The 16,562-nt window shown below is 55.9% G+C and overlaps 4 protein-coding genes across 4 annotated transcripts; 2 read left to right on the forward strand and 2 right to left on the reverse strand.

The window, feature by feature from the left end:
- Positions 1-116: 116 nt before the first annotated feature.
- On the forward strand, positions 117-4,054 carry C7974DRAFT_173097 (uncharacterized protein). Its single transcript, XM_046136190.1, has 2 exons — positions 117-129; positions 383-4,054. The coding sequence occupies exon 2, from the start codon at positions 501-503 to the stop codon at positions 3,900-3,902; it is 3,402 nt and encodes a 1,133-aa protein (XP_045998271.1). The 5' UTR covers positions 117-129; positions 383-500; the 3' UTR covers positions 3,903-4,054.
- A 1,461-nt stretch (positions 4,055-5,515) lies between these two features.
- C7974DRAFT_412489 (uncharacterized protein) lies at positions 5,516-8,565 on the reverse strand (the record flags this gene model as incomplete). Its single annotated transcript, XM_046143650.1, has 9 exons — positions 5,516-6,324; positions 6,811-7,573; positions 7,622-7,696; positions 7,751-7,810; positions 7,868-8,005; positions 8,057-8,137; positions 8,188-8,250; positions 8,306-8,362; positions 8,431-8,565. 9 exons carry the CDS (start codon positions 8,563-8,565, stop codon positions 5,516-5,518), a joined length of 2,181 nt encoding a protein of 726 aa, XP_045998272.1.
- Positions 8,566-10,045: 1,480 nt separating this feature from the next.
- Positions 10,046-11,573, reverse strand: C7974DRAFT_173111 (ribosomal protein L22/L17). The gene is made up of 2 exons (XM_046136191.1): positions 10,436-11,573; positions 10,046-10,388 (listed from the first exon to the last, which is right to left on the reverse strand). Exons 1-2 carry the CDS (start codon positions 11,181-11,183, stop codon positions 10,249-10,251), a joined length of 888 nt encoding a protein of 295 aa, XP_045998273.1. The 5' UTR covers positions 11,184-11,573; the 3' UTR covers positions 10,046-10,248.
- Positions 11,574-12,284: 711 nt separating this feature from the next.
- Positions 12,285-16,334, forward strand: C7974DRAFT_309683 (uncharacterized protein; the record flags this gene model as incomplete). Its single annotated transcript, XM_046138232.1, is given in 3 exon segments — positions 12,285-12,715; positions 12,937-15,836; positions 15,853-16,334. 3 exon segments carry the CDS (start codon positions 12,285-12,287, stop codon positions 16,332-16,334), a joined length of 3,813 nt encoding a protein of 1,270 aa, XP_045998274.1.
- Between the last annotated feature and the right edge of the window lie 228 nt (positions 16,335-16,562).

Genomic DNA, 16,562 nt, shown 5'->3' on the forward strand with positions numbered 1-16,562 from the left:
GCACTGCACTGCACCGCACCGCTACCTGTGCCGCCGCACCGCTGCCGCTCCACTGCGTCCGCGCCGCACCCAGCGCTTCGAGGAGCCGGCTTCCTCGCGCACTCGCCCTGCTGCCGCTGCGAGTCTCTGGTGCGTAGCTGCCCCCGTGTCTCTCCTCTGTCCGCAGCCTGTCGCCTTTGTGGCCGCGCTGCACTCACCCGCCGGCCTTTCGTGGCTGCTTGTCTGCATGCTGTCTGTCTGCGTCACGGCCATGTCTGCCTCGACCGCCTCGTCTGGCGCTGGCGCTGGCGCTGGCGCTGCCACTGCCTCTGCCTCTGCCTCTGCCTCTGCCTCGTCCGCTGCCGCTGCCGCCCCAACGCTGCTCCTCGCTGACACGCCCCAGATCCCCTCCCACTCTCAGTCTCTCCTTCCCGTCTCCCTTTCTATCCACATTCGCGCACCACCGCCGCTGGCCCAGCACCACGTGCGCGCCCCCTCCCCCCTCCCCGCCGCTCCCCAGCATGCCGACCACGACATCACGGTCCTACATGCCCATGCCCTCGTTCGGCGCCGTCTTCGGAGGAGAGCCACACACCTCAGACCGCGAGTCCAGCACCGCACATGGCAATAATGTAGCACAACGCACTGCATCCGGGAATACAACACACGGCGCTCCCTTCTCGTCCTTCCACAACCACCACGACTCGCGCGACTCCAACTCGACCGCCTCCTCGGACAACTCGCCCACCACCACCATCTCCACCATGGACTCGTCGTCCGTGACCGACCCGTCGCCGGGGCCCTCGCCCGAGTCGCCCCTGCCCAAGATCGCCAATCACTCCTTCGCCGCCGACTTCAGGGCACGGAGACCCGAGACGTCTGACGGCCTGTCGACCGGGAATAACTTCTTCGAGCTGGCCCGCCCGTCGACGCCGGCCAAGAAGGCACGGAATCTGAAGAACCTTGGCATCAACACCACCACCTCACTCACCAACCTCCGCGCCCCGGCCCCCGCTGCCCCTGCTGCCCAGGCCAACACCGAAAAGAACAGCTCTGCACCCCCGTCGCCCCTCTTCATCAAGCCGCCAACTCCACCGCGGCGACGCCCGTCGAATCTGAGTTTGACAATAGCAACCCCAGGTATCAACGACAACAAGCCTACGAGACTCGTAATCCCCTCCACGCCGTCCCTCGGCAGGCCCACGCTACGCCACTTCCAGTCATCACCGTCGCTGCCATTATGTTCCCCGAGCGTCGCCCCGACCGGTGGAATGAAGTTCCCTGCCCTGCGTCCGATCGTAACGAAGACCAGCGGGCTGTCGGAAGTGCCGTTTGAAATGGAAGAAGAGGAGGAGGAGCCCAACTTTGACATCCCTCAGTCAAAAGAAGAGAAGCCGGCCGCATATCCCAACGGACCCATCTGTATATACCCTGCTGGAGTCTTTCTCTACTTCGAACCGACCGCCGAGCAAGCCACTTCCTTTGATGTTATTATCAATGTCGCTAGCGAAGTCCAGAACCCTTTCACATCACAGAATTCGGAGTCACAAAAGGATCTGAACGCAAGGAGAGTGGACGGCCCGGCCGCAGAAGATGTCGATTTCGCTGCGCTATCACAACAGCCCAAGTCTACGTTTGGCTTTGGCAATGACTCGCCCACCACACCCAAGGCTACGCCGCCGGTTCTGCAAACGATGCAGCCCGGCGAAATCATCGTCAATGGTCAGAAACTCCGCACGCCAGAATACATCCACATGCCCTGGGAACACAACACTGATATCGTCCCGGATCTGTACAAGCTGGTCAAGATTATGGACGACCGGGTCAAACAGGGCAAGCGCGTTCTTGTTCATTGTCAGTGCGGTGTCAGTCGTTCTGCTAGTTTGGTGGTGGCCTACGGACTGTACAAAGAGCCCGAGGTCAGCGTGCAAGAAGCATACGATAAGGCGAAAAAGCGGAGCAAGTGGATTGGGCCTAACATGAACCTCATCATGCAGCTTCAGGAGTTCCGCAACGGGCTGCTTAGGCAAACGCAAAACAGTCGCACGCAGGGCCAGGGCTTCGGGAGAAGAATTGGCTTTCCTTCCTCGTCTACTGCAAACAACAGGTTTTCCTGCCCGAACCCAGAGCGAGAAGATACATCTGGATCACGCACGCCTCAGACCGCGCCCTTGCCTCCGGATACTGATATCAGCATGCAGCGAGCCAGTACCGGCAACATGATGGCCATCTCTCCAGGGCCGTTGTCTGCTCCCAGCGGTGCGTTCGCTGCGCGATTCCGCAACTCTTGGGACTCGAGTCAATCGAGCTTTGATCTTTCCGAAACTACTCCGACTACCACGCCTTACGTTGATCCTAAGGGTCACGTTGTACCGGTCGTGGAAGTCAAGGTCAACGACGTCACGGAGATCCCCGCCATGCCTGAAGTCGTGCCGCCACCACCGGAGCCGGCCTTGAAAACACCCTCGGTGCCGAATTTCTCGCGCCAACTTTCATTGCGGTCATACTCGGACGCGCCCGTCGAGAGGACGATTGAGACTAGGAATACCCATCTGGCGCCAATGCAGCCGATGGGAATGGCACCTCTCAAATCGCCAGCTGCGTTAACGTTCAATGTTCCTTCGTTGAGCCTGCGACAAGGCCAGGACGACGACGACGACGACGATTACCAGATCCGGTCTCCTGTCAAGACGTCGTTCGATCTGCCATGGCCTTCAGAGTACGATGAGCCAGAGTCCTCGCTGGCGCCGCCAGGGCCTCAGAGTTCGTTCCAGCTTGGTGCCCCGCCCAAATCGCCAATGTTCCAACTCGGTGCTCCGCCTAAGTCGCCAATGTTCCAGCTGGGTGGTCCGCCCAAATCGCCAATGTTCCCTCCTCCGCGCATGACATTCCCCAAGGCAAAGAGCGATCGCAGCGAGAAGCCTCGCAATCTGCTACCGTTTCGTGCCGCTGAACAATCAAGCCAGCCGGTGCAGTCTGAGACCTTTCTCCACAGCAACTTCACGCCCGAAGAGGATCGATCTCCCGGTTTTGTCTCCCCAACGTTTGGATCATTCCCCACGGATGCTTTTGGTCCCAGCAGTGTACTCGAGTCGGAACTGAAGTCACCTCGCGCTGCAGAATTTCACATGGCGCCGCTCAGGCCCATGATGGCTGACCATGACCCGTTCGGACTCACATCACCTACAAGGAGGGACTTCTCATCTGGCAATCCGTTTGATAACCTGTCTGGCTCGTCGAACACCGGAGATGACAGACGCCCAGCGTTCCAGGCCATCCTTCCTCCTGCGCATCAGACGTTCAACGGCTTCGCATCGCTTGATGGGCACGCACGTACACCGTCAACATCGACGTTGGAACAGCCATCAGCGCTAAAAGCGCCCCCTAAGCGGAAGCTCAACCTCGAGCCTCGCATCGACAGCCTGAACACGGCCCCGGCGACTAATGTCGTTGCTTCAACTCCGACAGAAGCGACCGAGCAGGTATCGCCGCCGTCGAGGCCGGAGACACCACGAACAAAGGAGTTTCTAGCGACTCCTGCAAAGGCGATCCGCACGCGGTTCTCGTCGCCCAACATGAAGGACCAGAGACAATTGTCAAAGCTTCAGTCCGAGATGGAATCCAAGTTGGCGAACAGACAAGAGCGGCCCCAGCAGGCCATGGACGATCTAGATGCTTTAATGTCGCCGCGTGCTGAAGAATTCACAAGGAATCCTTTCCACGTCGACCTCAATTCGCCGACCTCGCCGACCGAAGGCACCAGCCCAGCCTCATCAGAGGAGACCATCACGGACGCGCACAACGGCCATACTTGGAGCGAACCGCCGAGAAATTGGACGCCCGAGAAACTTACAGTCGATCCTCGAAGCCCAGCACAACTCGGAAGCAGCCCTATTGTGCGCAATATCTGGGATGTGTTATGATCGACGTGCAGCGTCTCCTCGAGTTCGATGCTCCACAAATCAGACTCGCCCGCAGACACGGTCTTCATCAGCGCTGACCAAGCTGAGACCACGCGGCTCGTGCTCAGCACCCGAGACCCGGATCAATCTCCGCTCCACTCGCCAACAAGACGCTCTCGGACCCCGTTTCCGAGAAAAGGCACACCAGGGCCATAGAGTTCAGCCGTTGCAAGGCAAATCTCCGAGCCAGACGCTACGCGCCGCCACAAAGCGCGGACGCGTCGTTCACACGCGTGCCGCACACCCACCCTCCGCAGACACCCACCTACCTCCCTCTCCATCTCTTTCCTTGTCTGTTGTCCCGCATGCCCGTTTCCTTTGTCAGGCCACCATACCCAGGCCCCCGGCGTGGAGGCCGCGTCGAACTTACTCGTAATGTTCTAGTCCTCCCTACTCTCACTCTCCTCACACACCACACACCACACACATCATAGCATAGCGTGCCGTGCCACGCCATGCCATGGCACCGTGCCACGCCGCTTCGCATCGCACTCGCTTGTACATCTGCCCCGTTGGACATCTGCCCCGTTGGACACCGCCGCCGCCGTCTTTGTGGCTCTCGTAGGCGGTTCTTTTTGGCGCGGCTACGGCGTTTTGCGCAGAGCGCGCGCGCGGGTCGCGAGGGGACGTACATACCCGGCTGTTAGTGTATGTAGATGAATGCATATATCGCGAGAGTCTAGGGCTCTTTTTGCGCGTGGCTGTTTCTTGTGCTTGTGCTTGTGCGTAGTGTAAGGTAGTGAGTAGTGAGTAGTGGGTGGTGTGGGGTGGTGAGTAGCGAGTGGAGGGAGGTGAGATGATATGAGTATGTGAATGGTGATGTAAGGTTTGCAGATGCTGTGAGGGATGTGCTGGCCTGCGCTGAGGAGTGGAGTGAAGTAAGACGCTTCAGAATCGGCAACTGTGATGTATGTACCCGGATCCGGATGATGTGCTGTGCTACATACACACCGTCACCACACTGCCACACTACCACACACCGCCATACTGAGACTCTACACCAGACATGACAGATAGCAAAGGGACGTGCTGAACGCGTGGTCAGTCAGGTTGTCGTCAACGAGTTCAGTAATCACCAACTTCGCCGTGTTGCTACACGCAAAGACACACGCAGCAGTAGTTCGAATGGTAAACAGGAGTAAGGTGTAGTTGGCGACAAAGAAACGTTCTTGGGACCGTACGCGGTCCACTTACGTACCCGGGTACCCCAACTCAACCCATTTTATCGGGTACATAGAACGGCGTCTTACAAGTACACCATTCTCGTCTTTTGGTAGCCAATATACATCACTTGCGAGTCACTGGCCGCGCGCAGGTATCAGTTCAACTGCTCTTTCTTCATTGGGACAATTGCTGATACGAGATGTCCTACGGCGGCGCACCCCCGTCTACAACAACAACAACAACAGTACATCTCGCTACAGGGAAACTTGCAAGGAAAACTATGTCAACAACAACACCATGACGCGCGAATCTCAAGCCGGTCTGAGATGATCGTCCATGCGTACGCGTTTCTGCGAGTGCGTGCTTGTTACCAACAACACCACGGTGCGTGAACCCCAAACTGGGTTGCATTAATCGTCCTTGCGTGCGCGTTTCTGCGGGTGCGCGTCGCCATACTTCTTCCGCTGCATGTAGTTGTCGCGCTCGATTTCTTCCTGGGTTCTCTGTGCCCGTTTCAGCCTTCTTTGCAGATTCTGTTCCTGTCTCATCTTCTCCTTCTGCTCAGGGGTTCGCTTGGCTTTGCTGGCTTCATTCGCCAAATTCATCTTGAGACGATGTGCAGCCAGCTCATCTGGGTTCATGTTCGCGATTTTTGACCTCTGTCGCGCTCCTTGAGTAGTTCTTGATTCCTCGTGAGCCCCTTTTCTCTGCCGCCAAACAGCCAGGAACGATGCGGCATATGGTCCAAGTGCTGACTGTACTGATACAGATGACCAGTATGATTCGCCAGAGTCGAATGGTAGCGATGCTCCCGCTGCCAGCCCGAATATCTCTGCTGCGCGGTCTCGGAGCTTTGATGACCGTGATCGTTCCAGATGACTCTTCAGATTACTTGTTATCGTCATGTCTGGCTTAGCAAACAGATATTGGAGCATCTGCATGTTAGGAGAGCTGATAGTCTCGAGAACCCTGTTGAGTATGATTGTGCCAGAGCCAGGGTCTGTGAAATACAGCTTTGTTGACAAGTACGCCGGTCGAGGAGAGGGCGCACCAAATGCCATAACGAACGCGATGTCGATAAGTCGTTCTCGGAAGGCTCTGAGGTACAATGCACCACCGTCTGTAACATCATACGTCGTGCACCTGTGGTAATGCTCTGGGTGGACAACGCAAAACCACACGCGTCTCAACTGCCGAAGACCAAGGATGTAAGCCAAGTCTGTAACAACAATGTTAGGAATCGATATAAAAAGCTCTTGAAGAGTGTTTTCGTCTACAATACAGGAAACGCTTACTCAAAATCTAGCTTTAGCTATTATGATGGCTACAAGTTTAGCGTAGAAGCTGGTCTGCTTCAAGATTGCTTGCCCGCCGTTTTCCCTCAAAAGTGAGAGAGGGGAGGACGCACTGAACGCCATAATGAATGCGATGTCGATTAGTCGTTCGCGAAGGATGCTGGTGTACTATTCGGACAGTCGTTTCATGTCATGTGAGGTGCTTCGGGTGTATGATTCTGGGTGATAAGAGCAATACCAAACACGTCTCAGCTGCCGGGGAGCCGAACCAAAGATGAACTCTTTAATGGCGATTGGGTGGCTGTCGGAAGAAACATGGGTTCGCTTTGTAGCGCATGTCTCGTAGAAGAATTGAACTTCAATGCTCCGACTTTCGAAATACCTGAGCAGTCGGCGGAGGCAACTGGCACCTAATAAGAGACCAACTGTTGCTTTGGAAGCGTCCAACAAGCCAAAGTGAAACTGTTCCCATATATGACGCAGCCTCATCGGAAGTTTGTCGCCAGTGACACCCTTGTAAAAGTGTCTTCCGTTGGCTTTCTCGGCGACAGGTTTATCAACACGGTGAGGGGTCTCGTCCAGATGGAGGACTCCGTGCTTGGAACCTGGACGCTCCAGTCCCAGTTTACCGTAGAGAAGACGCATAGATCGATTGCTCATATCGTCCACGGTCCCGTATTCTGGCTGGGCTGTGGTCATGGTTGGGTACGATGACAAGATTATGAGTGGTTGATGTGTATCTCCTATCGGCTTCACCAGATGTTTGATATTAGACGAGTAGCCGGCTGGCATGTTGCTCGGCCCAATCTCAGTCAACACCTGGCCAACTTCCTTGACAGTCTCATTCCATAAGTAATCCATGAACGGGTGAGTCGATGCCCACCACTCTCTGTCCAGTTCAACCTTGGGGATAGTGTGCGGTGACCAATCTGTATTGCGGTTGTGTTTATAGAGTAATGACATCTGCTCATCCTCGAGTGAGAGGTGGGGATCGAATGTGCGTATGTCGTTTAACATATCCGCAAGGCTGGCTGTTGGTGATATGAGGGATTCAAACGATGGGAGGCCCGGCTCGGCTTGGGACGTTTCAAGCGGCTCGGCTTGGGATGCTTCGAGCAGCTCGTTGCTGAGGCTGACGGCCATGGGAGTGGGGATGTACGGAGGCATACTAGACTATGACACGTTAGCAACGAGCGACCATGGTAACGAGGCACGACATACATTGACTGGCCGAAGTACCGTGGGTGAGATACTTGACGGTGCGGTCTTCAGAAAGGCGGACTTGGGCGGGAGAACCTAGGATGTCTTGCTTAACCAGAGTCATACTCCAAAGTAGGCATTCCAACTTACCAATAGACGCGAGGACGCGCCAGACGTATCGACATTCTTCTTTAGAGGCGGAGCTCGATCCTTCGTCGTGTTAGCTCTGGTGACAATACGAAATGGGATGGGTGTCTGTCCACTTACAGCTTGAGGTGTGGGAAGAGGCGCGGTGAGTATGCCTGCGACGGCGCTATCTGTCGAGAACAGCGGGGTGTCCTGCACAAGTGAGATAGGTGCGTCAACGCTGCCTGAAGCGTCACTTGCAGGTCGATCCACTGGTGTCTATAGATTGTCAGCAGTCTCATTGTACCCTTGAGCGAGGTGGTTACGAACCGTCTTTGTCGGTGACATCGGTTCCAGAAGATTCACAAGAGTAGATGAACGGCCTGGTGTGCGTCCACCATGCCGACGAGGCTGCCCATGTTAGCAAACCATTCAGATGATGAGGTAAACACGCAACGTACTATCTTGAAGCCATTAGTTGGGTTCTCAATGACAGCGAGTGGCTGGGCGTGTCTCTGGATGTCCTGGTGACCGGATCGTCAGCCAAGTGGCAGTGAATGTGGGTTTGGAATCACGTACCTGCGTGTCAACAATCCCGGTGATTGATGCTGGGATCTTCAGGCGCTGGGCTCGGCTCTAGCCAAATAATTAGCGTAATGAAATGGTCGAAGAATGGCGGCCAGTGTAAGAAGGGTAAGTCGTACCCTCAAAGTAGAGCGTCTCGACGTGTGTTCTGTCAATATGAAAGGCCCAGGTCGATCGAAAGCCAGCTTAATTGATGGTCTCGAGGCATGCGTAACTAAGTCATCGTTTTCGTCATCGGGAATTGGACGAGCCATGAGACTGGGAGCTGTGCCGGGAGGTCAGGACGTATACTGAGGGCGGATGCAGCAGCAGCGAGGGATGCAAGGCCAGATGAGGTCGTAGCTGTAGGAGAATCGCGGTGGTGAGGTGGGAAAGTTGCCGATGTGACCAGACGAGGGGTGAAGGTATGAGGTGAGAAAGGCGAGGCCGTGGTGAGTGAGACGAAGCCAGATGAGACTGCAGCCGCGAAAGAACTGTGACAGAGAGGGAAGATCCGCTGGTGCGAGACAGGACGAGGGGTAAAGGTGTGGGATGAGAAAGGTGAGGCTGTGGTGAGTGAGACGAAGCCAGATGAGACTGTAGCCGCGAAAGAACTGTGACAGAGAGAGAAGATTCGCTGATGCGAGAGAGGACGAGGGATGAAGGTAGGAGGGGAGAAAAGTGAGGTTTATCGAGCATTTGTGGGATTCGCTTGGTCTAAACGGCAGGAGCGGAAGAGGTAGGTACGCACCACGGCCATTGAACAACATAGCGCCAGGCGTGTTCGGACGTGCTGCAAAAGCTCTCACAAGCTGTACGATAGCGGTAATGGAGCTCCATGGTCTGCTACGATTGACGATATTCTCCGCGTGGTGTTGATATGGGTCCTTCTGTTGACTGCTTGACTGAAGGCGCGTTGCACGGCTTGCGAGGACCAAGACGCGGGGTGTAGTACGATATATCGAATGAAAGGCTTCCTTCCAGCTGTAACGTTGCTGGACAGAGCGAGTGGGTGTGCTGAGATTGCGTGAGCGACTTGTATTCAAATGGCCTCGAGGCAGTGGGATGTCAATGAGATGAGTGATCAACCTCGCAACACGCCACCGCTTTTGTCAGCGTTTGCGATGACAATGACGAGCCATACAGGCGCTGATGCTACTGCATACGTCGCCAACGAATGTGATGAAGGTTCGCGGCTGTGCAAATGGGTGTATTTGATGCAGTAAAGGAAACGCCAGCCGCTAGACCGTGACAGCTAGCACGGACAGGGGAGGTGAGAGAAGTGTCGACTGAGTTTGAACCAGAGTAGCGAGTCGTCGTTACTGGGGCTCAGTGTGGCAAATACTTCAAGTTTCGTCGACCCTGGGAGCAATCGCAGAGAGCACGTGCGCCTCGAACGGGCGGAGCTATACCGAGGAGTCAGGGCGTATACCAAGGGCAGACGCAGCAGTGAAGGAGAAAAAGCCAGGCGAGGCTGTGGTAGAGAGGCAAGGGATTTGATTAGGCGAGACAGGACGAGGGGTAAAGGTGAGAGGTGAGAGAAGCGAGGCATGGGCGAGTAAGTCCAAGCCAGCTGCAAGTGAGGCTGTAGTCACAGAGAAAATGTGGTGAAGAGATGTAGGATTTGCTGATGCGAGACAGAATGAGGGAGGGACAAAGGCGGGAGGGGAGAAAACTGCTAACAAGGCTAATAGCGATAACTGAACAATTGGCGCGCGTGAGGCTCAGAAGGAATGTTGTACGGGTATGGTCGTGCCCAGATGTGGCAGGAGGCCACGTGATCTTATATGATCGAGATCTGTGTCAGCCATTAGTTGCGTCTCACTCCCAGGAGCACTAAACCGCCGGTGATGAGCTCGCTGTGATGGTCCAAATGTTGATGTTACAAGCTCGTAAACTCATGCTGTTCTATGCTTATTCACACACGGATCCCTATGTTGTACACTAAACTCATACGTCTACCACAGGCAGTATTGTCGTTGCGCTGTAATTGGCCGATCGGGCAGAGCGACCCAGAGCTTGCGGTTGTCACGCTTCTTCTTGATCTCGTCCGAGATACGCATCCGTGTCTTCTCTTCCTTGAGTAGGAACGTGAAAGCTGGAGTTGTCAGTAAAGATTTGAGAACCATAGCGGAGGGCACGTACTGGTCGTCCTGTGTGTCAGCATGTTCACCGCTCCTCTCGCTCTGAACGAAGGGGTTTGCCAGCTCTCGCCCCTTCCACACCATGCCTGATCGATGTAGATCTCTGTGGGGTCCTTGACCAGCTTCTTCTTTCCGCCCTTGAGCTCAATCACCGTGCTGGCGCCCTTTGTCTTGGGTATCTTCTCATCCAGCTCTGCTAATGTTGAGGCCACCTCGTTCCTCTGCTCGGTCCACTTCTTCAAAGCATGCTTGTCGCCCAGACCCATACCGCGACCGGCGATGGCTTCGTCCTGGGCAATGATTAGACCCTTCATGATGTCTCTTGCGACCTTCTTTGGCGAGAAGCGCAGTTGCACGAGTGCGTCTGAGATGGTCTTGCCCTGGATCTGCCTCAAGATCTTCTGGATCTTCTTGACCGAGGTCGGCAGGAGGTGCGACTTGTACAGGGACGAGCGCTCAGTGCGGGCAATCTTGGCAGCTTTCGTCATGCGGCCGAACTTGCGGACGCCCTTGATGACCAGCTTGCGCTCGAGTCTGCGGCGTGCAGCGGGGTCGGGGTCGAGGTGCATGCTGAGCAATCGCTTTTCTTGCTCCTGCTCCACGACCAGCCTCCTTTGCTCGGCCTCGGCCTGCAGGGCTTCCTTCTCTGCCGCAGGCGCATTGGAGCGGTAGCCGGGGATCAGCCGGCTGGGATCGAAGAGGGGCGATGGGCGGCTGAATGAGCCGCCGTCGCGGAGGCTGCTGGACATGTTCTGCTGCGGCTTCTCCTCCGGCGCGGGCTGGGCTGCCTCCTGGCTGGCTTCGCGCGCGGACTCCTCCTGCTGCTGCAGGTACTGCTCCAGCAGCGGATTCGACAGGTCAGCGTCGGCCTTGGGCTTCGTCGAGGCATTGCGCTGTGCAATTGTGGGGAGCGCCGTCCATTGCGTCGACCGAGGGCGGAAGGCGAGGGCTGTTCGCTGTCAGCTGCTGCACGCGGACTGCGGGCGAGCCGATGCGCAGTGTGTGCGGGCATCACGCAGGGCCGCTGGGGGACACGCAGGTACTAACCAGACTGCCCAAGCCGCCGTGCGGGTGTGCGTGCGCTCATTGTGATGCTCGACCCCAATTGCGCAGCGTGGATGGCAGCGAGCGACGTCCGGCCTGCCTGCACGCCCTCCGAGAAATTCAGCGGCACTTGCCGCAGCGCGACCTCCCCGGCGCGACGATGGTCACGTGATCGTGTTGCTCGTATTGCAGATCTTGATCACAAAGTGAGGCAACGGTCATCTCGCCGCGTCCAGGAATCGCTGGACCGTGTCCGCCGCGCGCTCTGATTGATTCACGTTTGGTGTTGTGCTCTCTTCGCCCGCATCCTCGTGCGCCTCGCAGCCCTCGCGCCCTCGCCCTTTCGGCTGTCACATCTCCCGCCGCCCGCAGCCCTCTGATTCGGCTGGCGTACTCTGCCGTCATTAGCTCTCCGCGCGCCCAAGCTTCTGCTGTTGAACTTTCTTCTAGACCGTGGGTGTATCTTTAGACCCTCCTCTGGCCATCCGCGACGCCGACGCAATCGACTGCGAGCCGTCACACGCTCCTTGACCCTTTGGCCGCGACCTCGAGCCCTTCGCTGTGGCCGCGCATCATCGCCGTTCCATGCCGCCCGTTACTAGGATCTCGCCGGCCCATAGTCCCTGCAGCAGTTGCGCAGGTAATTAATCGACTGTCAGCCTGGAGTCAGCATAGGCGCGTGTTTCAAGAGCTGCTAGAGCTGCAAAGAGCAACAGCAGCAATCGCATCGGTTTCCCTCAACCCCCTCCGCAATCGCAAGACGGGACCTGGGGCGACGCAACACCCGGTTACAGCACACCGTCGCAATGGACATCAACTCGCTATTATCGCCGTCAGACTCGCCCGCACAGACGCCGCCTCCGCAGCATAGCCATGCGTCGCCGTCGACGCTGGCAGCGCACTCGCCCAACAAGCGTGCTGTCCGCCAGCAGATGCCTTCGAGAACGCCCTCGGCCCTGAGCCAGCAAATCACCTCGTCGCCACAAGCCCACCTCGTACACCAGAAGATTCCCTCGCCTGGCTATGCACATCTCGCGAATGGCACAAGAGCAGTCCACAGTGCCACGAGTACTCCACAACCGCTAAGCTCGCCACACGATGCGCGCATGACCCCGCCTGCTCACATGTACCGGCAGGCGTCGACGCCGGGCATGGACGCATTGGCAGATCTTGCGAGCATGCAGCACCAGCAGCAAGCTGCACGACAAAACTCTCTTGGTCATCAGCGTCCTGTTACGTAAGTTATATTCTAGTTTTCCATTCTCTTGGTGATTGTATTGGAGATCTTGATAAGCGTCTCTGATCTGTCAAGCTTTCAGACGAACGCACTTTCGAAGTGACAATGATGTAGACATGTGCTGTTTGCCGTTGTTGATGTCACGTGACCTCGCGCGCAACCTTGGAGGCTTGGCGCGAAAACCTCAATACAACAAGTGACCGTCGCTGATGCCAACACAGGCTACAACACCTCGGGCAACACCTTTCTGGCGACTCTGTAACCAGCGCCGCTATGTCGGAACACTCCCCAAGACCGCGCAATTTTGCGACAGGATCCTTGGACCAACAACACATCGAATATCTGGAACAGCTTGACCGTGACCTCACAGAGAACCCCTTCAACTACTACAGCCATCTTGCTTTAGTCACGACACTTCACCAAGGCTTCCAGACCCATCTCGAGTCCATTGAGGCCAGCCCGCACGACTACGAACTCATTCACATCCTGCGCGACGCATACCGCGTAATGTCAGACAAGTATCCACTGGGCGAAACTCTATGGCATTACCGCCTCAACGACGAGAAAATTCTCGCGAGGGCTACAGAGGAGCGCATGGGTGTTCTTGAACTCCATAAGCAAGCAACACACGAGGAGCCTTACAGTGCCAAACTCTGGGCTGCGTACGGCGAGTACGTCAGTTATCTTGTTGCTTGCTCGTGGGAGCAGATACCACCAGAGGAGTGGACGGAGGAAGACAGACTCATCGGCCGTGAGCTCTTCCAGCCACAACTGTTGGTGGATGCACTGCAGCAAGGCGCTGAGAGAGTGAAGTACAATCTGCAAGAGAGCAACCTAGTCTGGGATCGCTATCTGCAGGTGCTGGAAGAAGACCTCGAACGTACTGGTCTGAGTCAAGAGAAGGTGACCAGGATCGCATCGATATACAACGAGCGACTGGGTCTACCGCACGCCACATGGTCACACACACGATCGAGATACATATCCTTCATCCAACGTTACAATCTTGGTGACCCCGAACAGGTCAACGAGCAGGTTACTCAGAAAAACACTCACATTATCCAGCAGTGCGCCAACCGCGAGGATTATGAATTCAAGGTCCTTCAGGCCAAACAACAGGGCGATCAAAGTGCCGAGTATCATGCCATCACCCGCTATCTGAAGTGGGAGAAGAGGACTATGGGTGTCTACAGCTTCCCACTTGTGAATGCGTTATATGAACGTGCAACCTTGCGCTTTCCAGTCGACCCCTCCTTATGGGAGGACCATGTAGAGTTTCTAATCTGGCAAAAAGATCGATCTGTCGATCTGCTGCACGTGCTGGAGCGCGCTACTCGACATTGCCCTTGGTCTGGATCGCTGTGGTCTCATCGCATATTGACACTCGAAGTCGAGAACAAGGCTTTCGAGGAGATTGAACGCGTGAAACACACTGCCACTGGTACTGGACTGCTGGAGCACTCGGACATCGAAGAGATTATCAAGGTTCAGATCGCCTGGTGTGGATACCTAAGACGGAGAGCATTTGAGGATCCCAAGGCAACCGATGATGATGCCGATATCGCAGAAGTCGGGATTCGTTCCGCGTTGGAGTTTGTGCGTGAGGTTGGGATGAAAAAGCATGGCAGGGACTGGGCAGGCGATGCCAAGTACCGCCTCGAGCGCATCCACATGAAGTACTGGCTTGGGCGCGGAAATGTCGACGAAGCCCGGAGCATTTGGGAGACCCTTGTTAAGCGGCAAGCTGATTCATACGACTTCTGGTACCGCTGGTACATTTTCGAGATGGTCTTCTGGTCGCAGCATGCAATGCGGACCGAACATAACGCTGGACAGCCACTTCTTACGCCCACACGAGCCACGGCTGTGTTGGAACGCGCCATGGAGCGCCTCCAAACGATGGACTTTCCAGAACCGATCATGGAAATGTACATGAACCACTGCGAGCAACACGAAAACGTTTTGAAAGTGAGAAGCGCAGCGATTGAGAGGAGGCGAGCCGAACGCGTGGTTTCCATTAGACGCGAGAAAGAGAAGGCAGCAGCCGAAGTGGCAGCGGCGGCAGCTCAGCCCCAGTCAGATTACTTCATCGAGAGTTCTGCAAAGAGAAAGAGAGATGAGAACAGTACTGACCACGATGCTGCCGCGAAGAAGAGCAGGCAAGCCGACTCTGAAGACCTGTCTCCTGCAGCTGTGCCTGTCAACGGAGAACCAATCCGTGCTAGCGAGGCACCGTCTGATCAAGCCAGTGGGCCGAAACGTGATCGGGAGCACACGTCGCTCATTGTGAAGAATTTGCCTGTGGATACCACACAGACCCAGATACGGCAGTTTTTCACAGATGCTGGCACTGTGCGGAACCTCGTGCTAAAGCCGGAACAGGACAGCTTGACAGCTATTGTCGAATTTGAGACCCCAGAAGAGGCTGACTATGCCTTGAGCAAGGAAGCGAAGGGTTTCAAGGGCCACAATATCTCGATCGAACGTGGGGAAAGCACAACACTATACGTGACCAACTATCCAGCGCACGCGGACGAGGCATACCTCCGCAAGCATTTCGAACCATTTGGAGAGATTATTGGCTTCAGATTTCCGTCTCTCAAATTTGACACCCATCGGCGGTTTTGCTACGTGCAATTTGCCAATGCTGCGCAAGCGGTTGCCGCAACCCAGCTCAATGGTGTCGATATCGAAGGTCTGAAGATCAACGTCAAGATCTCTAATCCGCAAGCCAAGAAAAAGCGGGATGGCGCGACTGCTGAAGGCCGCGAAGTTTACGTGTGGCACCTCAACTTCAAGATCAAGAAGCACGAAGTCCATGAAACCTTCGCGCAATTTGGCCCCATTGACCGTATCAACTTTCCGACTCTCAAGAACGGTAACAACAAGGGTTTCTGCTTCGTGGTCTTTGACGCAAAAGATAGCGCTGACGCTGCGGTCGCTGAGATGGACAAGAAGGAGTTCTGGGGCCTCGAGCTACATGTCGAGATCGCCAACGATAAGAACGAAACAAAGCCGAAGATCAGATCTACACTCGAGAATGCCGCCACTGCGCCCTCTGAAGCACTGACGCAGGCTGCTCCTGACGCTACCCCCGGGTGCTGCCATCGCTGCAGCGCCTGTGGCAGCTTTCAAAGCCGCTCCCTTCAACGAACGCTCCCTCGCCATTCTAAATCTCCCCGACACTGTGCCCGATGTGCGCATCAGGCCCCTTGTTGAGGCTTATGGCTTCAAAAAGATCACTCTCGAACCACAACATGGCGGCGCAGTCATTGAATTTACAAGCGTTGAAGGGGCAGGTAAAGCCGAAATCGCGTTGCAGGCACTCGATTTCGAAGGCAGAAAGTTGCGCATTGGCACGGTGAAGGATCTGAGGCAGCAGAAAGGCGAATGGAAGGCTGCGAACAGCTTCCTGCAGCCCAATCGCGTCCAACGACCGACGTCGCGCGGCGGCGCAAGAGGAAGAGGTAGAACCGGGTTTGGCGCGCGACCAGCCGTGCCCCGGGCTGCTGCCGCAACGAACGGAGAAGCGGCGAAGAGCAACAGCGACTTCCGCAATATGATCCTCAATAAGGGCCCTAAGCAGGTCGAGAACAACAATGACAAGATGGAGGAGTAATGGCAGGTGTTACGATATGCATCACGGCGTCACATTTTGGTTTCCACGGGCTGGACGGACAGTATCCGGCACTGCATCATCGGCGTTAGGGAGGGTCCCCCCGCATTTACGAGGCGCGGAATGGGCTGTAGGAGGATGACCAAGGCCGACTAATGCGGAGTTACAATATCGGTGTGTGTAGTATCTAATAAGGCTTCGATTATATATGACTTGCTTCGTTGCAGCACC

The sequence above is a fragment of the Boeremia exigua genome, assembly GCF_020726555.1.
Source record: "Boeremia exigua strain MPI-SDFR-AT-0100 chromosome Unknown C7974scaffold_5, whole genome shotgun sequence".
NCBI lineage: Eukaryota > Fungi > Ascomycota > Dothideomycetes > Pleosporales > Didymellaceae > Boeremia > Boeremia exigua.

Excerpts from the sequence above, each read along its gene's own strand:
- C7974DRAFT_173097 (XM_046136190.1), top strand. The coding sequence starts at position 501 with ATGCCGACCACGACATCACGGTCCTACATGCCCATGCCCTCGTTCGGC.
- C7974DRAFT_173111 (XM_046136191.1), bottom strand. The coding sequence starts at position 11,183 with ATGTCCAGCAGCCTCCGCGACGGCGGCTCATTCAGCCGCCCATCGCCC. Across the intron at positions 10,389-10,435 it reads GCTGACACACAGGACGACCA|CTTTCACGTTCCTACTCAAG; the intron begins GTACGTGCCCTC and ends TGACAACTCCAG.